Genomic DNA, 10,204 nt, shown 5'->3' with positions numbered 1-10,204 from the left:
ATTTTGAGAAAATCGAGTTTCTAATTCAAGTTCATGGAGCTTGAGTTCCAAAACGCCACTATAGGTTCCTTAAAACGTCACTATAGGCTCCTTAAAATACTACTATATAGCTTAACTCGATTTTGAGAAAATCGAGTTTCAGAAGAGGAGCATTTCCCCAATTAGTTTGGAAAAGAGGGCAAAATGCTGGATTGTTTGATAGAAAGGGGCAAAGGCCAATTTTGTCCCTTACTTCTATGTCATTGTATCATGTTGCCACCTAACGGTTTGGAGGGGTTTCCTCCTGACCATGTTGTTGCTAAACTTTGTTGTTTAGGATAAAATTGTTATGGATTTTTTTTTTTTTTTTTGGTAAGGAAATAACTATTCTTGAATAACTATTTATAGTTAATAAGAAAAAAAAAAATCAAACATTGAAGGAAAAATTGCCAAAAGCCTTGCAGTTCAAGTGTTCAACTAGTTCACACCTCCTTATTTATTTTTTTTATTTTTAGAATTCCAATACCCCTCATCCAACCATTGATAAATTTTAAAAAAAAAAAAAAATTGAAGCCAGACTTTGTAATAATAATTCTAAAAAATAACTAACCCATTCTATAGTCTATTTCCACTAAAAATAAAATTAAAATTTTTGGAAGAGGACTTTTCACATGATATGGACTTTCCAGTTTTCATACAAGAGTTGATTAATAAAGAAAAGAGTGGGAAAAAAGAATGGCAGAAAAATACCAACTTAAAAAAAAGGTGAAAAATCCCTTACCTACTACTTACATATTTGTGTATTTTCGGTGGCCGGAAAGGGAAAGAAAATAAAGAAAGTCTTTTAAGTCAAAGAACAACAAATGTCGACGTCGCAATTCTCTCTCTCTCTCTCACAACCATGAAACAAAAAAAGTAAAGCATGCCCGCTTCCTCAATCAAAGAATATGCCACGACGTCGTGCAAGCCGTTATTGAATCCCACGTGGCTCAACCTTCGTATACGTGTCCTCCTTCCTTTGCCTCCACGTGCTGCATGTCCAGCTTAGCTCTCTCTGCTTCTAAACACAGCAAAAGCAAAAACATAAACTATTCTCTGTCTCTGTTCCTCCTTCTTTGTTGTTGTTGTTATTGTGTTTGCTTTGAATCAAATCTCAAATGGCGTGGACGCCTTTGAGAACAAAGAGTTTTGTGGTTAAAGATGGAGAGATCATTGACAATGGTGGTGGTGTTGGGTTATTGTTTAATTGGTGGGATGAGATTGAGGAGTCAGAACAATGGCAAAGAGGCATTTACTATGCTTTATGTGTATCTTATGCCTTGGTCTCCTTCATTACCCTGGTATGTACCTTTTATTTCTGGGAATTGATTATCATATCATGGTCTCTTTTCCTCTTTCTTTTTCTTTTTTTCTTTTTTTTTTTTATTATTTAATTTTTATCTTATTCAACATTTTTTGGACCCACCCAGAAAATCTTGATTGTTGTGTTTTTCATCTTTGATGATATTATTAATTTGTGTAGATAAATGGAACACTAACAAGTTGAAAATGTTTACTAAGATTGTGGCATCATCTAATTTTTAGATACTCTCGGCACACGAAGAATGGTAATCCATTTTCTCACATTTATGGTGGGGTATTATCATTAAATTCATGATGAAGAGGGAGCACTATTTTACTATACTTTAGGAGTAATTAAGAATTTTACTTGTTATGCAATCCTAAAAATAGTGTTTTTTATGTTATTTTAATATAAATTCAGACACTAGGAATAAGGTAATCTTGACCGAGTTTTGAATTGGCTTTGGCTTCAAACTTCCAACTCCAAAGTCCTAACGCTTTTATTAGACAGCTCTAATCACAGCTAGTTTCCTATTTTGTGCCAGAATATTGTTCGTTATATCTATCATATATATGCCACTATATAAGAAGATTTGCCAAAGTATTCATTGTGATTTTTTCCCCAGTGCACTAACTTGTCAAAATTAATAAAAGATTAAGCTTGCCACTAGTCACTAAGATTTACAGAAAACTTGGTTTTTCAAAGGATGGTATCTGCTAAGCGCAATTCACAACCAATTTTCTGATTTGTAATCAGGAAACCATATTTTATGTACACTCTTGTTGCTATTGAAGCACGTACTTGGAAAGGTGAGCACCACTAGCTTTATGGCAGCAATTAAAATGAGTTTGCTTTCACGCTTGTGGGTGAAGTGATTCCAAAAATAAAAAAATAAAAAAAGAAAGAAAGGAAAAACCTTTCTCAAGTATATGAATGATATTTAGTCAATAAAACAAAAAGTATATGAATTATATTTAATAATATATTGTTCCTAATCATGATGCAAGAAGTCCACAATCCAGCTCAGTAGGATTTTTTTTTTTGGTTATAAAGACTTACAATACTTAAACCTTCAAAAGGACCTAACTCTTGAATGCTTAAGATGTTTAGTACACCAGCAAGTACCCTATTTTTTGGCAATTCTTGCAAATCATAAATTAAAACAATGTTAGGAGCAAAATTTTTAGCTGTATTTTGTAGGAAATGATGAAGATCATGAAGCAAATTACCTAATAAATCAAAAGAACGTTTAGAAACAGAGAAAATTTTATGCATGCCATTGTTACAATTCTAATGATCATTTTATGCTACTATTCTTAAGAGTTTCGTCCAAAAGTTTGATGGATCTGTCAACAGTAGCTCTTATGAGACAGTAATCACTTTCCAAACCACATTAGAATTATCCATTTCAAATGCTCCAAACCTTTAGTGTGAAGTTTGTGCTACTCTTGATAGCAGTTGTTCCTGATAAAGAATCTTCTTTGCTGCATGTTGTAAACAGCATAGGATATGGTGGACCTAATATCCATTGATTGTGTGGTCAATCAGCAATATATGTATAGTAGATGGAAGTTTAATACTCTTGAATCTTGATTGTTGCCACCAAAGACGTAAATCTTGGACTGTTCTCAGTAACTTCATCAAGATGAAGCCTCTGCTTCTCTATGCAAAAGCTATTCTGCTCATATGAACTTCGAAAAAATATAGTTTTTACGTTCTTTTACACCTGCCATTTAACTAGGTGAAAAAGGGAATCCTTCATCTTGTCATTTTTCCTGTCCTTATTTGTATTATAGTCGCACTGTCAGTTCAATGGTATTTCTTCTGGAACACTCATGCTCAGGCTGCACAAAATGTAATATCTCTGTTGTGTGCAGTCTCTTTATCTGATAATTACAAGATGAGCCTCTTATTAGTTTGATATCAATTTGGCCAGTTAAGAAGTTGTTAACAAGAATTTGTTAGACTATCAAAGGTTTAAGACAACAGGAACATCAATTAGGATATAGATTTGTTGATATATGTTACATAGTGTAGGATACTCTATGAGTAAGGCTACCAGAAAGGTGAGCACATTGTCACATATACAACACAGAAATGTGTTGTTCTGGGAGGGAGATGCATTGTTTTTATCCATCACCTATCAGTTCCTACAGGTCTTTTGAGCAGCTTCAAACTTATCTTTGTATATTAGAGAAGAATTTTTGTATTGATATCAACTGTATCATCAATAAATAGGCTTCTTGTTTGGCTCTCCTTAGGCATAAGTGATAGAATAAAATCATTACTGATTTTGCTACAATTTTTTGAAAGTGTTCCTGTTTTTATACTTTTTTCATGGCATCCGCTGTCCATGATACTCACCAACCAATTATAGTAAAACTAATTTTATGATGGCATATTTGTTACTAATTTTCAGGTACAACTATTGCGCATTCAATTAAGAGTACCAGAATATGGGTGGACAACACAAAAGGTTTTCCACTTGATGAATTTTATTGTGAATGGATGTAAGGGTTGTGTATCACTTGTCATAGTTCTTCTTGTATCTTTTGTATAAGCTTGCTGAAACCAAATTGCATTTTCACAGTGAGGTCTGTCCTCTTTGGTCTCTATAAAAGTGTGTTCCTTATTAGACCCAAGGTATGTTTTTAATTTTGAATTCTGGTAGTCTGAGCTCCAATATTTCATGATTCTAATTGCATTGTGCTTTCAATGATAATTATCCCTTTTTAAAAAATAATTTGATAGTTGCAATAACAAGGGGAGGGAGGATTGGAATTCTGCTCCTCCTAGTAAATAAGAGCAGACTATGCCATTGAGCTACAAGGCTCTTGGCTCGTCCTTGGTTATTTTCTCCATAAAATTATTCTTGAAATTTTCAACTGAAACATATATGCTTGCAGAATTAGTAACTACTTCAACTCAGTAGAGTTATGCAAGGCACAGAACTTCAATCTAAAAGCGATTTACCACCAAAGAAGTAACCGTTGTGATAGATACTTGTTAAACTTGTATCATCAAAATTCAGTTTCTCAAACCATGAACTCTTCAAAAGTATCTCAATTTAATAAAGGGTCCTGTTTCTACAAGAATCTGTCTATAAAAAATGTGTAAAATTGGAGTACAAGTAAATTTGCCTAAATATATTAGATACAATTAACTATGAAGAATCTCCCAAAGACAAGAGTGCGCACATGCACACACAGAGGATGGACATCTGATTACCAATAGAAAGGCTATATTTTTATTGTCTATGCTCATTAACCAAGTAAATATTCGATATAATGTTTATGAAGGATGATTGTGAGCATAGTAAAATACTAATCAAATTCCAATCTGCCAATACTTGTTTTGGATTTACCCATCGGGTACGGTGACAATCTATTATATAATCTCCCTTAACAACATGCTTCACCCTTTTGCATTAGTAAATCGTTGAGGAAATTTACTTTTTTGTACTATAAGCAGAGTCTAAATGTGAACGTACATTTCTGTTGACTATTTCTCTTTCACGAAAAAGTATCGTATGAGACGGTTTATGAGACCTCTCTCTCATAACATGTTTGAACCTCACACATGAGGGTCCCACATGAACTCTGTAAAAACTTGAGATAAAATATTGGACAGCAGTCAAATATAAAAATACATGAGAGCAAGATATAGCTGAAAATTTACTGCCAAAACCTTGTGTTTTAACATTAATGATTTGTGTATAGGTTTTTAGAAACAAATTTGAAAGAAACCTGGTTTATATAAATCCATCTTTCCTCATATAACTTGTTCGACTGCCTTTGAACGTTTCTTTGGAGCACTGTATTAGTTTTTCTTTCTTTTTCTGATTGCCCTGCCTAAAATTAACATTCTGGTACAGGTACTACACATGGTGCTAATGGAACTTCCCACTCTTCTATTCTTTTCAACTTACACATTACTTGTTTTGTTCTGGGCCGAGATTTATCACCAGGTATGTCTTCTTATTTTCTGTGAATCATGATATAAAGTGAGCCATATAATTGATATTGGTGATCATTTTATGATTCTTAACAGGCAAGAAGCCTACCGACTAATAAGCTTAGGCCAGCTTATTATGTAATAAATGGACTTATATACATCATACAGGTAAGGAAGAAAACTTAAATTTTTTCTATTGCAATTTTGTCAGGAAGAAATGAACCATACTTTGTCCCCCTACGAAAATTTGGATCCCCCACCCCCCTAACCCAAATATTATATGCTTATCAAAGATAGCGCCCTATCTATATATTAATATATATCCCATACTTTGTCCCTCTAAGATGAAAATTTTGGGTCTGCCCTTGCAATAATACTCATTACACTCGGTGGGTCTTAGTTTCTTAAATCATTCCTTTGTGATAGTAGGTGTGCATCTGGATATTCATAAGATTAAGCAGAAGTCCTGTTGCAGTGGAAACAGCTAAACTCTTCTTTTCAGGTTAATGCTGTTTAGATAATTTTGGCAATATATGAGTATTCTGTATATAATTTTTTATTCCGTTGTTGTTACATTTATGCAGACATAAATTTATTTGATGATGTTGCACAAAAATGATGTAATTCTTAATAATAAATCATGAAGCTGATAGAATCAATTATTCATGCAGTCGTACAGTTATGAATTATGTATGTTAAGGCTTGTCTATTAAAAATTATTTGTTTTCAATTTCTTTTGCAGTTATTTCATTTTCTGTTGCTCTCGGATTCTTGATATATGGTGGGAGGTAACAACTTGATGTCACCTTAAAGGCTGTATCCTTGTTACACACTATAAAAAATGTGCTTATTCTTAAATTTTTGTGCCTTCTAGGCTATTTGTCATGCTAAGGCATTTCCCGATTGAGTCTAGAGGTCGTCAGAAAAAGCTATATGAGGTTTGTACCTAAGGTGTCAGTTTGAGTTATTTAATAGTTTGAAATTGATGAATGACAGTGTATCCTTGTTATTTCCACTGAATTCCAAGTATGCTATAAAAATTTGTCAAAAAGTGAACACAGTTTTACTAATTAAAAAATGAGGTTGATCTTATTATCCCTGTCAATGATTTCTGCGGAAGATTCTCTTTAGGTGGAGTTTCAGAACAATATGATGAATAAAAAGGAATCATAATCATCCCAAGGAGAATGCTATAAAGAGTTAGAAACACACAAAACATCTTGGCATTCCTAAAAGCATTTGGTGCCTCACTTTTTTTATTGGCAGGTTGGCTTTGTCACAGGAATTTGTTGTACTTGTTTCTTGATAAGATGCGTTATGGTGAGTTCCTTTTAATACTGAAATTTATACATAAAATCCAAAGTTCCATATCATTTACATCTTTATTTGTTTGTCATAGCTTGCTTTCTCAGCATTTGACAAGGATACAGATTTTGATATTCTGGATCATCCCATCCTGAACCTAATATATTACCTGGTAAGTGTTGATACTAAATCTAATACTTTGTATTTATAATATTTTAAGGGGATGTCATCTTTGTCTATGCTGCCTATTTTTTCCACATTATACTAATAGTTTGTTCCAACTCTTCATTGGGTGGAATGCTTATGATACTGGCATCAAGTAGAAAATATTTGAATTTCCTAATTGCAAGCATCTACGAGCTTTCATTACCAGAATAGCTCACATTGTCAATTCTTGACTAAGGTCTATATTTGGGAAAGATGAATATCCTCTCCCTCCAAGGATGCCTCTTACTTGCAAAACAAGGGAAAGTGCTCCTTTTGTCTGACCACAGTACATTTTTTTTTTAAATTCTTGAAACCACATTCCATTTGCAACAAAAAAGGTGTCCTGGAAAGAGAACTCCATGAAAATAAAAACAATAAGTCTAGTGACACAAATTTTTTTTACAACTTTGGTCACAACTCTAGAGGTGACATTATGATTGATGTACAATAAAAGTAATGTCAATGCTGGAGCCATGTAAAAGTAATGTTGCACCACTCACAACTTGAGAGTTGACAAATTAGCATGTTTTGAGAAAATGTAGTCTCCTTAGCATGGCTCAAAAATAAAAATGACTTCGGATGTACTATGATTACTACCTTTTTTCTTCTTTTCCATTTTTTTTTTTTTTGGGTTCATTCTCTACAACAGTGGTGGAAGAAACTTCCTCTAGAACTTCAACTTTTGTACTTAATTAACATTAAATATGACAACCTTGAGTGGAGTATTTTACCTATGATCAGAAAAGGATTAAAATGGTAAATATTGAAAATACACTATACTGGCTTTTGGTGGAATGTTAAACTTGTCTGCTTACTCTGTAGTCAATCATGTCTCTTCTTTCAGACTGATTCATTTTCACTATGTATGCCTTGCTTTTCGAGTGCAGTTGGTAGAGATTGTTCCATCTGCTTTGGTGCTCTTCATCTTGCGCAAGTTGCCCCCAAGGCGTGTCTCAGATCAGTATTACCCTATCAGATGAAAAGTGCCTATTCGTTTTAGCAGGCAAGATTGAGACAAACTTTTTTGGAAGGTTCTGTGGTCTACTTGAGCTAATGTTTAGTTTAACATGCATGCTCAACACTAAACCTGCCTGCTTAGTTTAGAGCTAATATGATGTCTCTTAATTCTTTTTGTGGGATTCATTTTTACCATGTATGGCTGGGCTTTTGGGAACTGTTGGTGATGTGGGAGATGCAAGAAAATTATTATTTAATATTATTTATGTTTGCAAGTCAATTGTATTTTTATATTTCAAGTCCTAGTAGTTTATTGGGCTATTAGTATTTTAATTTGGAAAGCAAGGTTATTTTTGTAATAAGGCAATTAGGGTTTCTTAGCCAATTAGAACTAGGGTTTAGCAATCCTTTATAAGCAACATATTGTACTCCTTGAGGAGATAGTTGATATTTTGATGAATGAAAAAAAATGGCCATTTGGTCTCTCTTTTTTTGATTTGGTGCTGACTCCAAGTCTACCCTAGGTGCTAACTCCTAGTGGTTTCTCTGCTTGGTGCTAACTCCAAGCAAGACTTAGGTGCTGACTCCTAGGTCATATCCTTTATTTTATTGTTGTTTCAATTTTGTTCTGGTTGTCCTGCGTCGGTTGGTATACATTGTTCCATCTGTTTTGATGCCCTTCATCCTACAAAAGTTGTCCCCAGTGTGCATTTCAGATAGCTATTACTACATCAGAAGAAAGTGTGTTTATTTTAGCAGGCAATATTAAGATTAAATCCTTTGGAAGGTTATGTGACCTGCTTGAACTACTACAAAGTTTTGTATATATGAGCTCTCTCTCTCTCCCTCTCTCATATTTAATTTGTACTTCATGAAAATCATCTTTTGAACGTGGTTGCAAGAATAATGTTGCAATAATACGTACATAGTTCAAATTTTCTCTGTTTAGTTTTTGGCTTAATGTGCAAGGAAAGTCAAAGATTGTTGGAATATTTTGATGAAGTCGTAGAGCAATAAGAGTGATGGTTAATATATTATTAATAGATTCAAACACATTAGAAAAATTTGTTCCAATCTGTTGCATTATAAATATATTCAAAATCCTGTCATGGTCTAGTGATTCCTCAATGCTTTGGGGACATGCCCATCTACATGGCCCTCTATCATGGTCTAGTACTTTCTCAATGCCTTGTGAGACGCTTGTTGATACCAGGTTTCAGGCCACCGGTTTTCGGGCCACCAATTTATCGGTTGATGCAGCAGTCCCAGAAACCCAACAATGCCAGCTCAATTTAGCCTCTATATATATATATATATATTGTTGAGAAGAACTATTTTACATTTTTAGGAATTCATACATAAAAAAATAAATAAATAAAGAAGGAAAATTTTAAAAAATAATAATAGAAAGGAATTTGAAAGGGAAATAAGAGGTGAAGAAAGTTGATTGATGCGTACATGTAGCCAGAGTAGATATTGTGGCTGTGAATCCCAAACTTCGTTTCTCTAAGCTTAAAAAATAGACTTATCTTGAGTTTTAGTTTTTTTTGAAGTCTCACTTGTTCCAATCTTAAAAAGTAGGGTCATTTTTCAACTCCTAACTACAAACCTCAAAAGCTTAAAAACCTTACCCAAATTCTTCAAACCTTACTCATATTATCTGAGCTGTAATCTCCAGGCTCCTCCTCCCTTCGGAATTTGCTCCAGCGAAAAAAAAGAGCTCCGACAATGTTATTGAACAATTTGAGCACTTGCCAAGAGACCCTTTGGTAGAAGTTTGCTGAGCACTTGGATAATGCCTAGAGAAAGCAATTTGTCCTGAGCGTTTAAGTTTTCCCAGGTAGCTAGCCAAGAGTCATGGCATATTTGTGAAAGGATTTTTTGTGCCAGACAAGTTTTTGGGACGAATTTGCAAAATAACACCATTTTTCAAACAATTTTGTTAGTTAGCATGGTTTCCAAACTATTTAAAAAATTAACATCTTGACTCTCTTAGACTCAAGTTCACTGTAGAAACTCGAGTCTTTTAGAGACTCGAGTTCCATAAAAATTATCCCTGTGGAGACTCGAGTTCCCTAAACCCAAAGAGAAGCAACAAAACTTAAACAAACCCAAAGATTAGATAAGAAAACGAAGGAGCATCAACAAACCCAAAGACCCAGAGAAGAAAAGCCTTTGCCACTGCCTGGGTTGACTGAACCTTCGCCGTCAGGGTTTGATCTTCGTTGTTTCTTCTTCGTTGTTTGGGTTTGATCTTCGTGGTTCGTGGTTTCTGTGTGTATCTAAACTCTGCTGTTGGAGTTGAAGTTGAAGTTGAAATGGGTTTGTTTGTTTCATTGTGGGTCTTTGGGTTTGCTTGGGTTTGTTGATTTCGTTTTTCTATGGGTCTGTCGAAGTTGAAGTGATTTGGTTTCTCTCTAGGTTGAAGTTGAAATGGTGAATCATGCCAGCAACTTGAGT

At 34.1% G+C, this 10,204-nt stretch overlaps 1 protein-coding gene across 2 annotated transcripts; it reads left to right on the top strand.

Annotated features, from left to right (window-relative positions):
- The first annotated feature begins 862 nt into the window (after window positions 1-862).
- On the top strand, window positions 863-8,043 carry LOC115968981 (tobamovirus multiplication protein 1-like). 2 transcript variants are annotated; one of them, XM_031088534.1, is made up of 11 exons: window positions 863-1,319; window positions 3,741-3,831; window positions 3,912-3,964; window positions 5,196-5,288; window positions 5,372-5,443; window positions 5,705-5,777; window positions 6,018-6,063; window positions 6,150-6,213; window positions 6,542-6,595; window positions 6,675-6,752; window positions 7,675-8,043. In XM_031088534.1, exons 1-11 carry the CDS (start codon window positions 1,137-1,139, stop codon window positions 7,765-7,767), a joined length of 900 nt encoding a protein of 299 aa, XP_030944394.1. In that variant the 5' UTR covers window positions 863-1,136; the 3' UTR covers window positions 7,768-8,043. The 2 variants fall into 2 exon arrangements, with proteins under 2 accessions (XP_030944394.1, XP_030944395.1); XM_031088535.1 differs by having other exon boundaries at window positions 1,157-1,319; window positions 3,741-3,797.
- Window positions 8,044-10,204: the final 2,161 nt, after the last annotated feature.

Source organism: Quercus lobata, chromosome 11 (assembly GCF_001633185.2).
Source record: "Quercus lobata isolate SW786 chromosome 11, ValleyOak3.0 Primary Assembly, whole genome shotgun sequence".
Lineage (NCBI taxonomy): Eukaryota > Viridiplantae > Streptophyta > Magnoliopsida > Fagales > Fagaceae > Quercus > Quercus lobata.
The sequence above is the reverse complement of the archived record's forward strand: the minus strand, read 5'-3'. Positions and strand labels throughout refer to the sequence as shown.